The sequence below is a fragment of the Chrysemys picta genome, chromosome 4, assembly GCF_011386835.1.
Source record: "Chrysemys picta bellii isolate R12L10 chromosome 4, ASM1138683v2, whole genome shotgun sequence".
In the NCBI taxonomy this organism is placed as follows: domain Eukaryota; kingdom Metazoa; phylum Chordata; order Testudines; family Emydidae; genus Chrysemys; species Chrysemys picta.
This window is the reverse complement of record NC_088794.1, coordinates 131,864,402-131,885,591: the sequence shown is the minus strand read 5'-3', so window position 1 is coordinate 131,885,591 and position 21,190 is coordinate 131,864,402. Positions and strand designations below refer to the sequence as shown.

The window sequence follows — 21,190 nt, the reverse complement described above, 5'->3', positions numbered from 1 at the left end:
GGTCAACAGAGCTTGTCTGGATACCAGCTGATCTTTATTACCATGGTGTGACAGCAAAGACATCGCTTTTAACATTCAACAGGGATTTGTCTGCCCCAAATATAGAAACCCAGGAACATTTCTAGAGCTTAAAATAATCTCTAGAGATGGAAGCTCAATCATTCTAGGAGAAAAAGTTGCTGTCACAATTTGGGCGGGTGGGCAGACAAGACACATAGTTTTCATGTAGGTTTCTTTATTTAACAAAAACAAATAGAATTTCATTACTGCCATTATGTCCACCATATTTCTCAGCCAATGGTTCTAAATGTCTCACTCCTCTGTTGATTGACACTACATCAATGCAAAGTATTTTTTGACCTTACAGCCGACTGAATAGCTAACTTCTGGTTAATACATGAACTGCACGTGACCTCAAAGGAAATCCGTCTCAGTGACAATGGAGCCATTTCAATGGGACATTGATAGTGGCCAGTCCTTTTGTTTTGAAAACAGATTTAGTTGTCTTAATGTATTGTATAAGCCCTTTCAGGGAGCTGGGAAATTACACTGATCTGTTTCCTGGAGGTTCACCAGTTAAGAGGAGTTTGCAATTCAGCTCATTTACAAAGTTAGTGTTGGGTGGTGTAGTCACTGCACAAGCCACATTTCACCTGAAATAACACGGCCATCTTGCAGGGCCGGCTCCAGGCACCAGCCCTCCAAGCATGTGCTTGGGGCGGCACCTGGAGGGGGTTGGTGTTCACCCAGGGAGAGCGGGGCCGCAGCTGGGCTCGCCGCCCTCCCCCCGGTGCTCCGGCCAGCCAGGAAGAGCAGGGCCGCCCTCCCCCGGCATTCTGGCCGGCTGGGGAGAGCGGGGCCGCAGCCGGGCTCGCCGCCCTCCCCCCAGCGCTCCAGCCGCCGGGGAGAGCGGAGCCGCGGCAGGCTCGCCACCCTCCCCTGCCGCGCTCCCCACTGGGGGGCAGTGAGAGGCTTTTTTGCCTCGGGCGGCAAAACAGCCAGAGCCGGCCCTGCCATCTTGGTAACTGACTAGCACTGCTACATGGTGAAGTACACAGTATCTGTTTGAGTGAGTCACCAAGGTCCCAACAGCTAATCCTGTAGTGCATTGCACCTTAGACAATCCTGGACAAGATTTACATGATCCTTGCTCACTTACCAAAAAAACCCAAACAAACCCTTTATTTTAATTTCTGTGCATGGTCCAGCCAGCCTCTCCATCAAATCTGTGCAGTAGGAAAGCTCAATAGGCAGTAACAAATAGGTCAGAAAACAACTTTTTATATGTAAAGTACATTGTGGGAAGGGGAAGGACTATCTAGAAAAGAAAAATACACAGGCAAAAGATGGAATTTAAAAAAAGAGGAGCGTATTCAGTCTAGGTAGTGGAGCGTGCAGAGAATGAAAACATGCCCCACCCAGCCTGGCTCTCCTGCTCACTGACAGATCCTCCAGCCTGGGCCTCTTGCAAATGTACCCAGGGCAGATCACTAAGTTGGGGAGGAGGGTTTCCTGGAAACCAAGGGCATAGCAGCGAGTAAGTTACTGTGCCCTTCTGCTGTGCAGATCTCACCCACACCCAGTGTTCCCTCCGTGCATGAGCATGTCCTCAAACGAGGGCAGGATTTGGCTTTACGTGAGTTGCAAGCTTCTCAGTGGTTTAAGGTGGCACTTTTGGCTCTTGGAAGACCTTTTAAGAAAGGGCTCTTTTGTGCATGGCAGAGCTAAAAACGTAGTCTTCCGGCTGCCCCTACTGCGTTCAAGAAGGAAGAACTCCCTGCTACTTTGTGATACATGCTTGGCTCACAGGCAGGGACCAGTGCATTCCTTCCTTCCTTTTGGATTTGGGTTAATACTGGGTGTATTTAGTATCTTGATAGGGATTAATCAGCCTTGTCACACATTAAAATATGCAGAATGCAAAAACAGACACATAGGCCCTCTTACAGGGCTGTTACTGTCACCTGTCCCTCTGGATAAAACAGCTTGAGAGACTGAGAGAGTTAGTGGCCTGCAAATGAGCTAGGGATATACAAGAGACAGCTCTGTTTAACTCCACCTCCATCCCACAGCAGTCCCTCATGCTGTTCCAAGGCCATGGAACATTCATAAACTCTCTGCTGTTTCACTCCTCTGAGTAACAGCAGCAATGGCAAATAAATTGTGAATTAGGCTGAAGTTTAGGTACACATTGTGTTGATCCCTGACTCCTTCTGCCCTGGGCTAGAATAAGACATAGATACTATTAGCCTGAGAGCTCTTGGCGTTCTGTAATTACATCAGAATCTAGGCTTTCATTTAAAAAAAAAGTATTTTCTAGCCCTCAGGGTTGGTAAGAAAAGCTTGAAAATGTGCCCTGACATATAACCAATGCAGTGATGTCTACCTGAGTCTGCAGACAGCCTTAACAATAAACAATAGATACCTCTGAGCGGGGCTGTGACCTGCCCGAAGCGTCTCAGTGAGGTGTTCTCTCCACAACCCATTGCCAGACCTGGTTCAAGGTTTGTGTTTGTTTGCACAAAAAGGGTAGAAGGAAATGTCGGGAGGGAGAGGGTTGTTTGTTTTGGTTTGGTTTGTTCAACATTTTCTACCTTTTTCATCGCACAAAGAAATAATCCAAAATGAAATTTCTCAAAACTAAACAAAAAAGTTCTTGCAAACTTTGTGTGTTCTCCCCCCACCCCAATTTTGTTTTGTTTTTATTACTTTCCCTCCCCCGCCTTCCTAATGGAAAAAAGGGGGAGGAATATGACAGAAAGTAGGGGGAAAACAAACACTTTCACTTTTTAATTCATTTAATAGGAAACGGAGAGGCAGAGGAAGTTTAAAAATCAAGAAAAAGTGTTACCACAGTGGTAACAGTGTTTTGCGGTTGTTTGTTAAAAAAAATCTCACTGAGCAAAATTTTGACCAGCCTGGCTCACTGCTCTGAGGGCCCCACTAACACCACCTCCACCAGGGGCCACATAGGGCAGGAGAAGAGTACAGCGAACCCGGCCGATACACCCCACTTCCTAAAGTCATTACTGTAGGGCCCTGCTGCTGCCCCGCTTTTCTCTCCAGGAAGGAGAGAGTCACTGCTTCTCTTGCTCTTCCTGAGAAGGGGTCCAGGCAGCCATCCCTTCCTCCACCATCCCAAGTGTGCAGCAGGAGAGGGGACACCATGAAGGGGGCCATAGAAGGCCCTATTTCTTCATGTGCCTAGGGCCCTTGGTTGATGTCATGTCCGACGGGTCCCATTTTGAGCTGAGCTCCATCACGGAGGCGACGTGGGAGCGGGAGGCTGCCCCACCACTGCACCCCAGTATTGACAACCCCAATTCCTGTGCCCAGGAGCCGCCCTGTTGTCACAGGAGGTGAGGAGAGAGTGGAGATGCCTGCATTGCTGGGCTCTTTCTGCTTCCTCCCCTCCTGAGAGAATGGTGTCAGCTGGAGGCAGGGAGGGGGAAGATCTACTTCTGCCCCAGGAGGCCAGCAAGTGGGGAAAGGAGTCAGTAAAGGGATTCCCCACATCCCTGGGCAGGGTTGAAAATCTGAGCAAGGCCGGGAGCTTTTCCTCAATGCCAGACTGACTGCTGCTCTGGCTAGAATCCCCTGACTGGGGAAGACGTCAGAGGAGTTAGCCACACGGATACCCCTCCTTGGCATTTTTCACTTTGGCTCTTCTCTGCACCACGAGCCCCAAAGTCTACCAAATTCCAGGTGTGCTTTTTAGTCTCCTGAGAAGGGACTAAGCACCCAAGGCATGAAGCTTTTACACATCAGTGGTGTCCAGTCAGGTTTATCAAAGGCTGTGAAAGCTGCAATGCTGTGAACTCCGTCACTTTATATAAATAGCCCTGGACAGTGATAGCATGAGCTGGCTGTACTGTTTACACAGCAGAACCAAACAAGAGCAGCTCTGTATAGAACACATAAGGGAGGCAGAACCTATAGAAAGACTCTGTTCAGTAAAGTGGTGCCTGGCTGCTGTAGGTTGAATAGAAGATAAACAGTGAAATCAAGTTAAGGACCTATCTGGGTTTTAATAATACCTAGCTCTTATATAGAGCTTTTCATCAGTAGATCTCAAAGCACTTTACAAAGGAGACCAGTATCACTATGCTCATTTTACATATGTGGAAACTGAGTCACAGAGCAGTGAAGTGACTTGCCTAATGTCACCTAGTGGCTAAGCCAGGAACAAAACCCAGGTCTTCTGAGTCCCTGTCTTTGTGCCCAATTTGGCTGGGATTTTTTTTTTTTTTGGATGTACACAGTTATCACAGCAACTTGTGTTCCCCTGCGCCAGCAGTTCCTGATATGTAACATAGCCAGGGGTCCTGTGAGGATATGGATCGAGAAGAAGCAAACTGTGTAGGTGATCTTCAATGAAAAAATAACATAGTGGAAGACAAATTATATTAACACAACTGACTGCAATAGCTATACGTGAAATCCTGGCCTTGCTAGCACAAGGCACAGGGAGAAGCCACCACCCTGGCTCATGGGTGCTGGGGCAGGAAGATAAGCTCTGAAGATCTCCTTATGGCTGCTCTGCAAAGGAGCAGTAGAGCACAGAAATTGCTATACCAGGTCAGACCCCTGGTTCATCTGATCCAGTGTATTGTCCCTTAATGGACAATTATAGAATAACCTGCCCATAAGGGAAGTTTTTCTAACCCTGCGCAGCGTGTGGTTGGTTTATAAAGCACTAGCTATTGATGGTAGCAGTTGGCAGTGGAGCCAGGACATGTCCACAGCTGACTGGTCACACTTCCCTGAAGGCTACAGAGCAATGCCGGACATACCTTGCCTTCTGCCTAAGAGAACACTAGGTCTCTATGCTTCAGGCAGAAAAGAGCCCTTTCGGTCATCTCCACCCTGGCCTGGGCACCTGCACTATGCAGGCCAGAAAGCAGAGGTGGACCCAGTTATATATGAAGGAAGGGATAAGCTTTCTAGCACCTCCAGCCCATGTCCTGATTACTGAAGATCTTTCTGAGCAGTGGACATGTTTACATTGGTGTCATGTTGCCAACATGTGGTGTCACAAGCGCAGGCACTGTGCATTCTCTGATTTCTCTCAGGCACATCTCATACTGTGTCACTGTGCACTCAAACCGTCCCTTGATTCTGAGCTAGTTCGATACACTCCGAAGCAACAGCAGTGGGAGGAGCTGTGCAGTAGGTTGTGTGTGTGTGCACGTGCACGTGTGAGGAGCTGCACAACAGTTCTGGGCATGTTTGTGCTTGTAGATAACTTATCACCTTGAATATTTTCACCATAGACATCAGCCAGGATTTTAAGGGGACTGTGCCTCTTTGCTATTCTCCAGTAGGAGCCAGGCTTTTCCAAAAAGCGAAAACACATCAAGGTCTTAGGAGTGCAGTTAATTAAACAGAAACGCTGTGTTGCCATTTTAGTTGTTTGATGCAAATCATCTGGGTTTGCAACATATTTGGAAATGTGAAAATACACAAGACGAGCCTGCTTCAACTCTCTAACATTTGTCAGAATCAAACATAAGCCATACACCAACTCCAAGTCTCAGAGAAAGTCAGCCACAAATGTCTGTTCTCCAAGAAATCTTTGATCTGGAAAACACCCCTCAAAGAGATAATGGCATCTCCCACATCAGACTGGTAATGATAGGCATTGGGCCAGTCCCTGACGTCTTTGAACAGACAAAATTTCCACTGACTTACATTCAAACTCTCTAGGTACTGGACAAAATATCTCAGAGGAGCTTGCTTTCTATAGGCATTGCACGTCATAGAAGAGCAGCCAGTTTGCCTTAGGTAGCAGCTAGGAGGATTCTGTATTCATAGCAATGTGGTGCATTTAAAATAAGCAAAAGTATTTCTGATTACAACCCCAGAGGGATGTCCCTCTCCCCTGATGCATCTGAGTAGGGCAGGATCCAACAAGTACTGAGTGCTTCCCATTCCCATTCCCAAAAATGCACTTACTGCACAGCTGCTGCCCAATGTGGCAGTCAGTACCAAGGTTTAAAGAATCTCTTTCATAGCCTTGCCCCAACTTCTCATTGTCAACCATATCCCTCCAGTTCCCAGGCTCCCAAAACTCCCACACAGTCTGAGATGACTGAGGACAGAGAAGGGAAGGGAACCACAATGAAGGGACGAAATCCATCTCTCCTGCTCCTGCAGTCATTCTGGATCCCACAGGACTCACTATACCTCCCAATTATTACATAAAGGGAGAGTTAAGTATGTTCTCCTATTTAAATCTCTACATGGACAATGAGCCTCTCCTGAACTGACCAGCAAAGGGCTGCCAAAGTTCAGAGGATCTGGAAGCCTGGTTGGAATTGTTTGTAGCATGTCTCAGCCATATGCCAAATTTGCCTGACCCTCTCTAGCAAAGATGACACTGCATTTCTCCAGTTCTGATCAATCTTAGCCATTTAATGCTTTTCTCTTTCAAAATCTCCCAGGTAATTAGACCATACTCTTTGCTGATCACTTGCCAAATTTCATTGTTTAAAACAAAACTAGCTTTCATATGTACAAGAACCCCGAAAAAATCTAAAACTAAGCGGTACCTTTTTTAAAAATTGGAAAATATTTGCTCCCAGATCAACTTCTGCTATGCAACAAGTCTGTGTAGTATTAACCCATGAAACTGCAAATAAAGATCAACCTAAGGTTATCCAAATGTCACTCCTCCAAACCTCCTTGTTAATTGAAACAGTCATTTCTCTGCACTATTAATTGTACTGGAAATGACCTCAGTTCTTCCTACTCTGACTGCCTAGGATATCAGATAACTGAGGCTGTACCATACCAGCAGTGTCTGCCAGTATCTGCATTCAATTTGTTCCATCTTATTGTCTCCTGCTGCCACGTGTGGGTTTTCATGTTGTTTTGCTTAATACTTTTGGAATTAGACCTGGCGTTGCAGAGCAATAACCTTAGCTAACCATATGTTTAACTATATTCATTTAACAGCTCTGTACGTTTGCTGATTCTTTAAAGTAACAATACTTTTAAAAAAAGGAGATTTCTCAATAAATCACGGAAAGACTCTCAACTATAACATTGCCATTTGTGGCATTAGGATCTGCCTTTAAATTAATAGGAAACACAGCTTTCATCATACACCATTTTACTTATTTATTTACCTCCAATGGCTCCAGCAATGAAATCCATCTGCACAGAGTCTGCTGCTTTGACTGGCCTGATCAAACGTTGGGATTGTAGAGGAGTCAAAGAGGAAAATTCAGCCTTTCCGTGCACAAGCCAACTTAAGTCCTTTGGAAATGATATAGTTCATAATATATTAAAGCTAACCCTGCTAACTCCACCTTCCTCCAGAGGTTATGTACTCTGGGGAAACTTGATGAACTATGCATGTGCAGGGAGAGACAAAGATTGAATTGGTTCCAAGAATATTGTGAATAAATAATCCCATGAAGAAATGAACCAGAACATTGACCTGAAACTTCTATTCCAGTGCCTTTTACCCTGCAAATCCCTGGGTACCCGGCCTTATAAAACAACAATGATGTAGAACATGGAGCAGCCACATTATCCCTGTTGTATTAATTAACTGCAGGAGATGGTCTTTTCCATAACTCGCCCAGGTACATCCACACACACACAGAGGAGTGGAGAGTCCCCCACAAGCACTATTTCAAAGTAGACTCCCTTCCCAATCAAAGGCAAAGCATGCCACCCCCTCTTCCCTTGCCATTCACCCTGACCTTCCTACTTACGGTCCTGGTTCTTCAGCCTTGCACAGCACTCAACTCATCCTTGCCAAGTCTTAAAAGCAGAGGTGGATACAGTTATATATGAAGGGATTGGCCATGGCTGAGTGGTGCTCATAAACACCAGGAAACTCAACCTCTGAACAGGGGAGCACTCTGGAGCTCCAGGAGGTGACCTCTCGCGTGGGAGCTCTTGGGAGAAGGAATGGGAAGGAGGCCCCTCCAGGGAAGCAGTTCCTGAGCTCCACAGGTGCCACCCACAAACCTGCCCACCCTGTTGGGGAGCAGGGAGCCCCATCTGCAGGACAACTTTTTGAAGGTTGGCCATGCAGAACACATGTCCTTCCTCTCCCTGCAAGGGTGCTCTGACTTCCCACAGCATTCATAGGGTAGCATTCTGCAGCACCTCTAGTCAGTTACTGCACAGGGGGCTACAAAAAGCCTCAGTCTAGTGGGCACTCTGGGAGGGCACAGAAAAAAACAACAGTCGAGGATGGGATTAGAGTAAACTGTATGCGTTTATACGTTCGGCTGGGGTGGCAGGGAATGCTGCAGCTGAGGGGGCTCTGGAGAAGAGCTCTCCTGCTCACTGCAGTGGTCATGACTCTAGCGGGGCACCAACTGTGTCAGACCCGAAGCGCTAAAGGAGCTCCACGGTCAGCATGTATTCTCCTGCAGGAACAGTGTTTTTGACAGTGCCATTTTGGCACATCCACATGCAGTTGGAACTCAATAATGCCCTGATTAGCAGGTCGTTTTGTGTGTGTGAGTAAAAATGTGCCCCTTTTTGCCCCACCAAAAAAATTCAAAATAATTTTTTCCAGCCAGCAATAATGTCCAGCTCTGTTGTTGGAAACTGGTGCTTTGAGTTAATTTGTGCACATGTGCACACGCACAGCACTACATCACTGCATTCAATTCTGGTGTCCACAATGCAAAAAGGCTGTTAATAAACTGGAGCGGGTTCAGAGAAGAACTATGATAATTAAAGAATTGGAAAACCTGCCTTATAGTGATAGACTAAAGGAACTCAATATATTTAGCTTAACAAAGCAAAGTCTAAGGGGTGACTCGATCACAGACCATAAGCACCTATAGTGGGCTCTTCAGTCTAGCAGACAAAGCAAGGCATAACAAGATCCAATGACTGGAAGCTGAAGCTAGACCTAATTCAAAGAGGAAATAAAGCACAGTTTTTTAACGGTGAGGGTAATTAACTATCGGAACAGTTTACCAAGGGGTGTGGTAGATTCTCCATCACTGGCAATTTTAAAATCAAGATTGGATGCTTTTCTAAAAATTATGCTCTAGCTCAGACAGGGATTAATTCAGAGAAGTTCTATGCTAGTATTATGCAGGTCGAACTAGATGATTACAGTGGTCTCGTCTGGACTTATAAACTATGAATCTGCAGATCATAGGATGGGGTTTAAAGGATCAGTGGTTTAGAGGATCAGCAACTACAACACTGGTAGATCCAGACCACGTTGGGGAGAAACTGATTAAGTTTGCATTGGTTTGGGTGGATCTGTGCTAAGGAACTTGGGTCAACCTCATTCCAAGTATAATTCATCAAAAGTCAGTGGAGTTACATTAGAGATAAATGTGGCTCCTTATCACAAGGGTTGCAATCAGCTTGTAACCAGTGCTTGTAAAATATCCTATCATTTATAAGCACAGGGCATTGCAAGTGCATTGAAGCTTAAGGCATTCCAATCAGTGTTATTTTGGAGACCTTTTCACGTAGGCTAGGACCACAATGTAAACTGTGCTGTGATCTCACTCCCTGTTGGCCCTCAGCTTAGTACACTCCACAACATCTCCACCAAATATGCCTGTTTTGTCTGTTCTCTGCTTCCCAAATCACATCCCTTATGACTGGTCTGTCCAGAGAGACTGGTGCATTGACATTTCCATATGTAAAACTTATGCTTGAATTTAGGCTAGCCGGCTAAGAGATCTGTTACACAATGTTTGACCACAGGCAACCTCACCAGAGCAGGACCAATTGTGCACGTCCATCAAAAGGAATTCCCTATGGGGAAAGTGATAGGGAGCAGTCCAAGTGATACCATAGGAATTTTAAATGAGACGTCAGTGGAGGTTTTAATGGGGGATGTCTTCTTATTGCAAAAGCATATTGTAACATGATCTCAAAAACCTCAGAGATTTGGTACGATTGGCTGTCGAGTAACCAGAAAGGTCACCACAGGGGTGGATTCTGTGATTAATGAGGAAACAGGAGAAGCAACAGAGGCCACCCTCTGCATATCCACTATTCCTCCTATCACTTCACTGCTCTGCTCAGACCGGGGCTAGGAGGAACCATCTCTAGGACTCTAGAGCGTCGGTTGCCCATCCTCCATTCCTTTGCCTTTCTGCTGAAAGGGCCAGCGCAGGTGGCAATGCTGGTGGGTTCTACTGTGACAGGCACACCTGTCCAGTAGGAACTGGATTGAGACCACCAGTTCTTTTCATATAGGCCCCTGAGCCATCAGGTAACAGGAACTGCCAGTCATTTCCTATCTCGACAACATTCATGTTTATGACTTAGAGGGGGTTAGTTTTGTATCTCATTTCTGATCCCGAGTCATCTAGTCCTCCAAACCAACAAACATAACCCAAATTAAACCTGGACTGTTTTGGCTGATCAAATAGACTGTATCAAAGGTAACAACACTGATATCAGCTGCTTAATCAGGAAAAACACTGGAGCTTTGCTCCAGTGCCCCTTCTGAACTAGAAAATGCAAACTGAATTTTACCATCAGTTCATTGTTTATCAATGTTGACACTTTCAATATTTTCTGGGGTTTGGGTTGGTTTGTTTTCCAATTATTTTAATTTGGGGGGAGAGAGAGGAGTGGCTTTAATATAGGTGGGTGCTGGTGCCAGTAATTTTTCTGTGCTCAGACACTGTGGGGCCAAGGGAACTAATCTCTGAAAATTTAGCCATAGCTAGCAAAGTTCAGTGAGATAAGAGAAGCCAACACTAAACATTGTCAATGTAAACGGTTCAATAAGGTTAGTTGGGAATGGAAAAGTAACAGACCATGAATGGATGGTGACTGTTCTGTGCTGTACATGGAAGACTGACCTCAGGCCTACTGAAGGGGAAAGGGGAAACCAAAGTGGGAGGGGGTCAGCTCATGTTTCGCACAGTAGAACTACACCAGTTCTGATGCCCAGGTGGCATCCATATCTGTGGAGGAGTGGGCTGGATTTCCTCTGAATGAGCATGGAAACCAAAGTCCTGATCCTGCAAAGTACTTAAGCATGTGCTGTGTCAACATGTACTTATGGGCTTTGTCGGATCAAGACCCGAATCACACATTTCTAGCAGAGATTACACCAGGTCACATAGGGTTGCCAACACTGTATTTCAAAAATAAGGGACTGTTTTCTTAGCATCCCTATTATCAATAAATAAATAAATAAGTACTCACCTACATTTGCCAGGGGTATTTCTTGATGCTTTTTGCAGCACTCAACTACTCCCGATCTTGCTGTACAGAAATGAAAAAATAAGGGACTGTTGGCAACCCAGCCTGAAGGGATAATTGCACTGCCCCTCCCTCTGGCATACCTGGTTCACTGGTAAGCTGAGGGCTTTAGTGGCCCTCATCCTTTTCACAAGCACCAAATTCACTTCAAAGAACATAGTTCGGATGAATATACTTGTCAATGTCCCCTTGTAGAATTATAGCATCATAGGTTACAGCAAGTGGGGAGTGGATGGGAACTAAAGATTATTCAAAGGATTTATATCAAATTTTAATTTTTGTTAAGATGGGCCATTATTTTCCAACCTGAAAAGAACTTTTACTCCACAATATAGTATCATGTGAGTACAGCATGAACACAAAGAGAAAAGTAAAATATTACCTAGGGAAGTAGCAATGTAACTGCTACACACGTGCTGAGTTATTCAGTAGCCATCCCTTGTTATATTTAGTAACCCTACATGATTTATTAACAGTGCTTCACCCACAGTCCATGTGATTAATCAAACATTTCCAAGTATGGTAAAGGGTATCTTCATTTGCATTCCTTCCATCATTCTTTCGCAAGCAGCTGCCTGGGGCAAGTGAAAAAATCCACTCTATTCCTGCTATCAAAGAGCTGTCACTTACCTCCTGCCACCATTTTGAAAGCAGTATCAGCATCTAGAAATACCAAAGAGAGAGAGAATATTATCTAATGGAATTTTCTGACTCACAGATATAAAGTCATCAATATTAGGTCTAACAAATATGTCACCCTTGAATTGTACAAGCCTAATCAAGGATTTTTACCTTTATTAACTGTGAATAGAGATGGTCAAAATGTGATTTTTCCCTCTCAGGAAAACAGAAGAACATAAAACATAAGAACGGCCACCCTGGGTCAGACCAATGGTCCACCTAGCCCAGTATCCTGTCTTCCGACAGTAGCCAATGCCAAGTGCCCCAGAGGGAATGAACAGAACAGGTTATCATCAAGTGATCCATCCTGTCACCCATTCCCAGCTTCTGGCAAACAGAGGCTAGGGACACCATCCCTGCCCATCCTGGCTAATAGCCATTGATGGACCTATCCGCCATGAATTTATCAAGTTCTGTTTTGAACCCTGTTATAGTCTTGGCCTTCACAACATCCTCTGGCAAAGAAAAATATTGAAGCTGTTCTCATTTCACAGGGTGAAAAATGGGCCTTTTTGTCATGATATTTTTGCAATCATTTTCATCAAAATGTTTATTGAAACTAGGGCTAGAACAAATGAAAGAATGTTGATAACCATTTTGATAGTGGTTTTCTATCATCATTTTGAGAAAACAAATATCATGAGAAAAGAACATTTTTATAAAGTCGTCAATTTTCCACCAAAAAAAAAAAAATTCAGTTAAGAAAAAAAGCCATTTTTAGAGAAAATTACTTTAGTGTTTGAAAAATGTCAACGAGTTCTGTGAATGGCTACCCAACAAGAAGCTCTTTCTGGGGGACAGACTGCAGATATTTGTACTGGCATAGCTATATCAAAGCTTGCCGGTGCAAACTCCAAGTGTATACACACTGAACTGGTGTAAACTGGAGCTGCAACAGTGCAGCTTATTCTTGAATCATATAGATTCTAAGGCCAGAAGGGACCATTAGGATCAAGATGACTGGTGCCTCCCCATACTGGACATGTGACTGCCCCTCCCCTTGGTTGCCAGGGACAGGGGCCGAGCATGCCAGGTGGGTGACAGGGGGTTCCGGCTCGCTCAACTCCTGTCCCCAGCAGCAGAGCCCTGGCAGGGAGCGGGCCGCTGCTGCCTTCCAACAAGGCTCTCTCAGGCAGAAGTGGCTCCATCCCGCTCCCTGCCCGGCTGCCAGGGAGAGCGGCTGAACGTGACGGAGGAGAGGTGCAGGGAGAGAAGGACAGAGCTCCTCTCCTTCCCCACCCCCGGCAGGTCAATCTGGGGCACTTGACCCTGCATGCCTCCCCTACACATCGCCTCTGATTAGGATCGTCTACTCTGACCTCCAGTATAACAGAGGCCGTAGGACTTCCCCAAATTAATGTCTAGAGCAGAGCTTTTAGAAAAGAGAAGGTTACTCATCCTGTGCAGTAACTGAGGTTCTTCAGGTGTGTTTCTCAATGGGTGCTCCACTGTAGGTGCGGCAGCACCCCCTGCACCTAGGATCGGAGATCAGCAGCAGCAGTGGCCATCAGACTGCACATGCGCACCTCCCCCATCTCACATCATGAGCAGGACATATATATATAGTGCTTGGCAGGCTGACCACCCCACTCACCCCCAGTTTCTTCCTGCCGCAGAGTTTATGTTTCAGCTCCGAAGCAGAGGGGAGGAGGACAGGTAGTAGAGCACCCATAGGGACACACATCTAAAAGAACCTCAGTTACTGCACAGGGTGAGTAACCTTCTCTTCTTCGAATGAGGGCCCTATGAGTGCTCGACTGTAGGTGACTAGGAAGCAGTGCCCTAATAGGAAGGCTGGGCCTTTGGAGCAGCATTTACTGCCAATGATAGGACAGCATGCCCTAGGACAGTATCTGCTGTGGTATAGTGATGGGCAAAAGTGCCCACTCATGTCCATGTGGCCAGTTTGTAACTGTCAGCAGTAAGGACATTATTGAGAAAAGCAATGGAGGTGGCAAGTGGAATGTGCTCTAGTTCCAGGAGGAGATTGTCCATTGTGTAGGTGGTAGGATAGATGTATACACTGCAAGATCCACTTGGAAAGCATTGCTTAGAGATGGCTACGCCCTTGGATCTTCCGGCCATTGAAAGGAGTAAGTGTGGCAATTTTCGGAAAGGTAGAAAGCTAATGCTCATCTGACATCCTAGTGTGCAGCGCTGCCTCCTGTTGGTTGCTATGAGGCTTTGGAAAGAAGCAAGTCAGGTAGATAGATTGATTAAGATGGAAAGAGGATGGTACTTTGGGTAAAAAAATTGGGGTGTGGACATAACATAACTTTGTCTTTATAAAAAATGTATACGGGGGTATGCCATAAGTGCTCCAATTTCATCAGCCCATTGGACACAGGTAATAGCAACAAGAAATGCTGTTTTCATAGATAAGTGAAATAGGAGCACATTGCCATTGGTTCAAACACAGAGCGTAAGACAAGGCCAGAGTCCCTGGCCAGGGTTGAATCTTGTATGTGAGGGTAAAGATTTTGGAGACCCTCCAGGAAACTTTTTGTGAGTGGGTGTATGAAGACAAAGTGGCTGTCTATGTGGCAATGGATGGTTGTGATGGCAGCCAAATGCCCACAGATGGAGCTGGTGGATAATCCCAATTGTTTAAGGTGTAAAATATAGTCCAGGATAAGTGGTAATGGAGCACTCATTGCGCTGACATGATGGGAGATGCACCAGCATTGGAATCTAGTCCATTTTTGGACATTAGTTCATCTAGTCATGTCACGTCTGCTATTCAAGGGTACCTGTTTAACTGCTTCCAAACAGGTTATTTCCGAATCCCAGAATCATAAAGGAGCCAGGCTTTCAGGTGGAGCAATTGTGGATCAGGATGGAGGATACGACCCACATCCTGTGAAAGGAGTCACGGACTCAGATGGCAAGAGATTGGAGGGCACATCGTCATGTGAAGGAGATAAGTATACCAGATGTGTTGTGGCCATGTCTGAGCTATAAGGATGACAAGGGCTCAGTGCTCCTGTATCTTGTGGAGCACTTGAAAGAGCAGGGGGAAGGGAGGGAAGGCATAGAGTAGTGGCGCATCCCATGTGATGAGGAATGTGTCTCCCAGAGATCCATGTCTGAGTCCCACCCTGGAGCAGAATTGAGGGCAGTGGGCATTTTGCGGTGTGGCAAAAAGATCTATGGTGAGGAATCCCCAGCAGTGGAAGATAAACTAAAGGATTTGCATATCCAATTCCCACTCATGATTGTGGAAGAATCTCCTGCTCAATGAGTCTGCAGTGTTGTTTCCTGGTGTCCAGGGACGTATGTGGCTGAGATGGTAATGTCGTGTTGGATACACCAGTTCCATAATTTCAGTGCATCCAAAAAAGGTGGGATTTCACTCCGCCTTGCCTGTTGATATAAAACATGCAGATGATTTGTCCATCCGTCATGACTCTGATGGTGCAATGTGAGAACAGTGGGAGAAAATGTTGGCAGGCATTGCGGAGAGATCATAGCTCTAGAAGGTTGATGTGTAGGGTGGGTTCGGCTAAGGACCATCTGCCCTGCACTGTATGAGTGTGAAGGTGCACTCCCCAACCGATTAAGGAGGCTTTGGTTGTTAGAATCTTGGTCGGCGGGTGCTGGTTGAAGGAAAGGAATCCCTACACAGACGTTCTTGGGCTGTGTCCACCACAGTAGCGAGTCCTTTATCTTGGCACAGATAAGAGTTTGTGCAGGCTGTGTCTGTGAGGGACATATATTGTACGTAGCCCCACCTGAAGACACATGTGTAACCGTATAACCATAAGTCAGCAGCAGCAGTAGGAGGCAGAGGATGAGAGCCTCATCAGGGGAAGAAGAGGAGAAATGTAATGGAGCTTCCTCCTCCTGTTCTTCCTCTTCATCTGTTACCAGGGGAGGCCTGGTCTCTGGTGGAAGAGAAATTGGTGGAGAAGGCAAAGATGTAAGTCTCTGGATTTTGCACCAGAGGTGGCTTCCTGAACTGGGCTCTGTACCTGGGCCAGGGGAATCGGCATGGCCAATGTGGAGGGAGTGGAACGTTTGGGGTTGCATCCACAGTGGTCCATACCAGGGTTCTGGTCCAGGAGTGGATTGTGAATAGTGAGGACATGTAGAGGAAGTCGTTTGCACCTGTCTTGAACAAGAAGGTGTGATGGAACACTCCTCCTCCTCTTCTTCCTCCTTGTCACTGGGGAAAGGGGTTGTGGTCCTCAAAGAGAAAAGGGAAGAATGTCATGAGCCCAGAGAGGAGGGTGGAAGTGGTGGGAGGTCATGTCTGAGCAGTGGTGACTCAGGCACGTCAGATACAAGTAGCTCTTTAGGGTATCTGAACTCCTGGGGAGGAGGTAGGAACATCATCTGCACGGGTGCATGAATCGGTGCAGAGGAAGAGATACAGTCTCTTGAGCAGCCAGCAGGTGGAGCTGAAGATTTGCTCGGTGCCGACAGCTTCATCAGTGCCAACAGTTTTGTTGGTACCTTAGGGCCCAAAGTTGGTCTTTCTTGGTCTCCAGAGCTGAGAGATGGTGTCAAGGGCTGTAGGTCTGCCCAGTTAGGGTCTTTAGACTGTTGTTTTGTTCCTGTACTAGAGCTATTCAAACAGGCCCTGGAGCTATGTCCCATGTCCAATGATGTCGAGGTGACTGACCTCGCAGGGGATGGTGTTCTAGCGGGCAGTGCCTCAGGGAGTGATGAGGGAGCCCATTTCTTCTCGTCAAAGCAGGAAAGTCACATATGGGGAGAGTCCAGGCCCTGGTCCGATGCTGGATACAGTTATTTCTCCATGAAGAGAAGTAGTAACCAAATGTCCCGGTCTTTTCTAACTCTGGCAGTCAAGTCATGGCAGTGGGAACACTTTTGTGAGACATGTCCTTCTGCAAGACAGCGAATATACTGTGGGTAGCCATCTGTTATTGGGAAGGTGAGTTAGCAAGAGACGCACCTCTTAATCCGGGCATAAGGGTGAGAAAAAAGCTTCCCAATCGGGAAGGGTGGGAAGCCAGGAAACGAAAACCTAACCTATGAAGTAATGAGTAGGGTAAAGCAAAAAAAAATTTTTAACACAGAGGAAAGAAGAAGGAGGAAGTACTAATTACCCTAAAACTAACAGTAAAGGCACTATCTAGTCAAAAAGGAGAAGTGGGCTCTGCTGCAGATTCTATCTCAGACCAAAGGTTGTAGAGAAGGAACTGGGGGCCAGTCGGACTACACAATGCTATATATATGTGTCCCCTTCATGTCTTGAGATGGGGGAGGTGCGCATGTGTGGTCCGATGGGCACTGCTACTAAAGATCTCTGATCGCAGGCACAGGGGCGCTGCCGCACCTACAGTGGAGCACCCATGGGGACATCACTTAAAGAAGAAACATCCAATCTTGATTTAAAAATTGTCAATGATGGAGAATCCATCACAACCCTTGGGAAAGTGTTCCCGTGGTTAATTATTCTCACTGTTAAAAATGTACACCTTATTTCCAGTCTGAATTTGTCTAGCTTCAACTTCCAGCCATTGGATCGTGTTATACTTTTCTCTGCTACATTGAAGAGCCCATTATTAAATATTTGTTCCCCCTGTAGATACTTCTTTAATTGTGGACACTAAAACTGGACACAGTATTACTGCAGTGGTCATACTAGTGCCAAATACAGAGATAAAAAACCTCTCTACTCCTACTGGAGCATCCCCTGTTTATGCATCACCAGATCACATTAGCTCTTTTGTTTGCAGAGTCACACTGGGAGCTTATGTTCAGCTGATTATCCAGCATGACTCCCACATTTTTTTCAGAGACACTGCTTCCCAGGATACAGTCCCCTGTCCTGTAAGTATGGCATACATTATTTGTTCCTAGACGTATACCTTTACATTTAGCAATATTGAAACACGTACTGTTTCCTTGCACCCAGTTTACCAAGCAATCCAGATCTCTCTGTATCAGTGATCTGTCCTTTTTCTTATTTACCCCTTCCTCAGTTTTGGGGTCATCTGCAAACTTTATTAGTGATTATTTTAAGTTTTCTTCCAGGTCATTGATAAAAATGTTAAATAGTAGAGGGCCAAGAACCACTCCCTGCATGACCCCACTGGAGATTCCCCATTTACAGTTATATTTTGAGACCTATCACTTAGCCAGTTTATAATCCACTTAATGTGTGCCATGTTAATTTTATGCCATTCTAGTTTTTTGATCAAAATGTCATGCAGTATAAGTCAAATGCCTTACAGAAGTGTAGGTATATTGTGTCAACACTATTGCCTTTATCAGCCAAACTTGTAAACTCATCACAAAGAAAAAAGAGATCAGTTTAGTTTGACAAGATCCATTTTCCAAAAACCCATGTTGATTTGCATTAATTACATCATTCGTCTTTAATTCTTTATTAATTGAGTCCCATATCAGCCACTCCATTATCTTGCCTGGGATCGATGTCAGACTGACAGGCCTATAATCACCTGGGTCATCCCGTTTACCCTTTTTAAATACTGGCACAATATTAATTTTTTTCCAGTCTTCTTGAACTTCCACAGTGGACCGAGACCTATTGAAAATCAACATTAACAGTCCAGCAAGCTTCTCAGCCAGCTCTTGTAAAACTCTTGGATGTAATTTATCTGGACCCGCTGATTTAAAAACGTGTAACTTTAATTGCTTCTGTTTAACATCCCCCAGAGATACTAGTGGAATGGAAAGCATGTTATCATCACCATATGGTGGGACTATAGAATCTGTTTTTTCCCAAATATGGTAGAGAAATATTTATTGAACACTTCTGCCTTTTCTGCATTATTAATAAGAATTATAGCATTTCTATCTAATGGACCAATATTACTGTCAGGATTCTTTTTGTTCCTAATATATTTTAAAAAATGTTTCCTTATTGCCCTTTAGTCTGCTGGGCATAGAGTTGTATCCCTTGGCTTCCCTTATCAATTTTCTACAATTCCTAACTTCTGATTTATATTCATTACTATTAACTTCCCCTTTCTTCCATTTGTTACATATTATTTATTTGTATTTATTTATTTTTACAGCTGCTTTCACTTCCCCTCTAAACCAGTCAGGTTTTTAACCAGCATGGCCTTCTTCCTTGATTGTGGCTTTTGGGCATGTAGTATGGTGTTCTTAATGATTCCCAATTATCATTCACATTTTTCTGTTTAAATTTTTCCTCCCAGCTGATTTGGCTCATAATTGTTTTTGCTTTGTGATATATATATATATATATGACTGCTCTGGACTTTATTCTGCTTGCACATAATAAATGTGAACAAGTCAGACTTGTACCTAAGCTACCATTAATTTTTAGTTCTATGATCAGTCCCTCTTTATCTGTCAAGACAAGCTGTAATACAGAATTCCCCTGTGTTGGCTGCAAAATGTTTTAAGTTAGAAAATTGTCATCTATTATGTTTAGAAATTCCAAGTATGTTTTAGTATTGGCCACATGAAACCTCCATAGCATATATCACTCAAATTGAAGTCCCCCATGATCACATACCCTTTTTTCCCACCCTACACATTGTAGATAGGTGCATCCTGTTTCCTAGTGGGATTTCATGGGCTGTAGCACATGCCATCTAGTACCCCATCTTGTGCCTTATCTTAGCGCATTGATCTACAAGCATTCAAGATCACTTTCTTCAGAGTTACTGGTGACTTGGAAACAGACAATGCCATTTCTGACAGAGTGCCAGTCCCTCTGCCCCTTTTCCACATGACCCTTTCTAAATAGGTTATAACAATTGCTTTTAACATTCCAGTTGTGTGAATCATCCCACCAGATTTCAATAACACTAAGTAAATCAAATGGATACAGTGTAGCTATACTGCCACAGATACCCAATATAAATAGGCCCCAAAGGAGAAAGAGGTCATGATCCAATGACTCAGCCTCTCCCAGGGGTCATCACAAAAATTTCTGAAGCATGGAGTCATTGTAAGACCTGAGCTCCCTCTCACGCACACACAGTCCTCTTGGTCATATTCTCTGTTCTTTGGGGCTTCAAATAGTTATGAGTCTGAGGCATCATCCCATTAGAAACATCTCAGAAATCCAGCCCCTCCCTGCCCTACACTATAAAATAAACAAACACAGAAGTTTCAAAATTGTGGGACGATTTTCAAGCTTGTCCTGCAGTTGATCAAACTTTGAAAACTTCATTCCATACATGGTATGTAAAGACTATGTACTAAGGATAGCTACGATTGTTCCTTATGATTCTGGCAGAGGAGAGGAGCAGCTCAAGTCTATGCAATGAATAGCTGTAGTGCTCAAACACCTTCAGCTCTGATGTTAATCCTGCCTGTCTACCACAGGCGCCGACTTTGTGATTTCCTCAAGGGTGCTGGATCCCTGCTGTGCCCTAGGCCTCACCCACACTCCACCCTTTCCCCCAAACCCCCACCCTGCCTCTTCCCGCCCCCGCTCTGCCCACACCCTGACTCTTCCCACCCCTGCTCCACCCCTGCCCTGCCTCTTCTCACCCCATTCCGCTCCCTCACCCACCTCTTTCTGCCCCCACTCCTCCCCCACAGTGCCTCCTGCATGCCGCTAAACAGCTGATTGTGGAGAGTGGGCAGTGCTAGGAGGGAGGGGGAAGAGCCGATCATCAGGGGCCACCAGCGGGCGGGAGGCACTGGGGGTGGGGGGAGCTGATCCATGGGGCTTCCAGTGGGTGCTGAGCACCCACTACTTTTTTTCCGTGGGTGCTCCAGCCCCGGAGCACCCACGGAGTCGGCGCCTATGCTGTCTACTGATTTAGTAAAATTCTGTTCAGTGAAATTTGACACACGGAATTTATGTGCTGAGCCTGCTCTAGGGAGATTATTTCATTAGAAACAACAACTCGTTTTACAGTAAATTCCATCAGTCAATTTTTTTTAAAGTGTTTTGCTTGGAAGAGGAGGAGAGGGCAAGGTGATAGGATTTACAAAGCCAACAGTGGGAAAAAGAGACACAGGCCCCAATCCTGCATTGGATATGAAAGATAGACTGCTGCACTAATTTCAACAGTGTGAGCGTGTGGGTGCAGCACACCATGCATATGGATAATAATGCAGTATCAGAGGCCAAAGACAGCAGTATGGTGAGAAGATTAGGAAGAGCATATAGAGCAATAGGAAAAGGGGTGAGAATAAAGAGACACTAGAGCAGCTGGAGGTTGGGCAGGATAATGTAGATGGGTGAGAGGCACTTGAGTGCACCAGGTTCTTCCAGGAGTGAAGAACCCCACGCCCAGGACACTATACCAGCACCATTCCCCCTGCAAAGAGAAAGAACATCAGGCATGTTTTAGTCTCTGATCTCTCT

The 21,190-nt window shown here is 45.3% G+C and overlaps 1 protein-coding gene across 11 annotated transcripts in view; it reads right to left on the bottom strand.

Moving 5' to 3' along the window:
* Nucleotides 1-21,190, bottom strand: part of SLC25A47 (solute carrier family 25 member 47) — a 42,973-nt gene that overhangs the window by 7,903 nt on the left and 13,880 nt on the right. For 4 of the 11 annotated variants that reach the window (XM_065595701.1, XM_005308831.5, XM_065595703.1 and 1 more), the window contains 3 exons: nt 11,851-11,883; nt 11,164-11,223; nt 7,131-7,260 (listed from right to left, as the gene is read on the bottom strand). In XM_065595701.1, the coding sequence (XP_065451773.1) occupies nt 7,131-7,158 (28 nt within the window). In that variant the 5' untranslated portion in view covers nt 7,159-7,260; nt 11,164-11,223; nt 11,851-11,883. Of the gene's footprint in view, nt 1-7,130; nt 7,338-7,724; nt 7,769-11,163; nt 11,224-11,602; nt 11,643-11,850; nt 11,884-21,190 lie in introns of those variants that run through there. The other 7 variants (XM_005308828.5, XM_042858710.2, XM_042858711.2 and 4 more) reach the window with 5 other exon arrangements.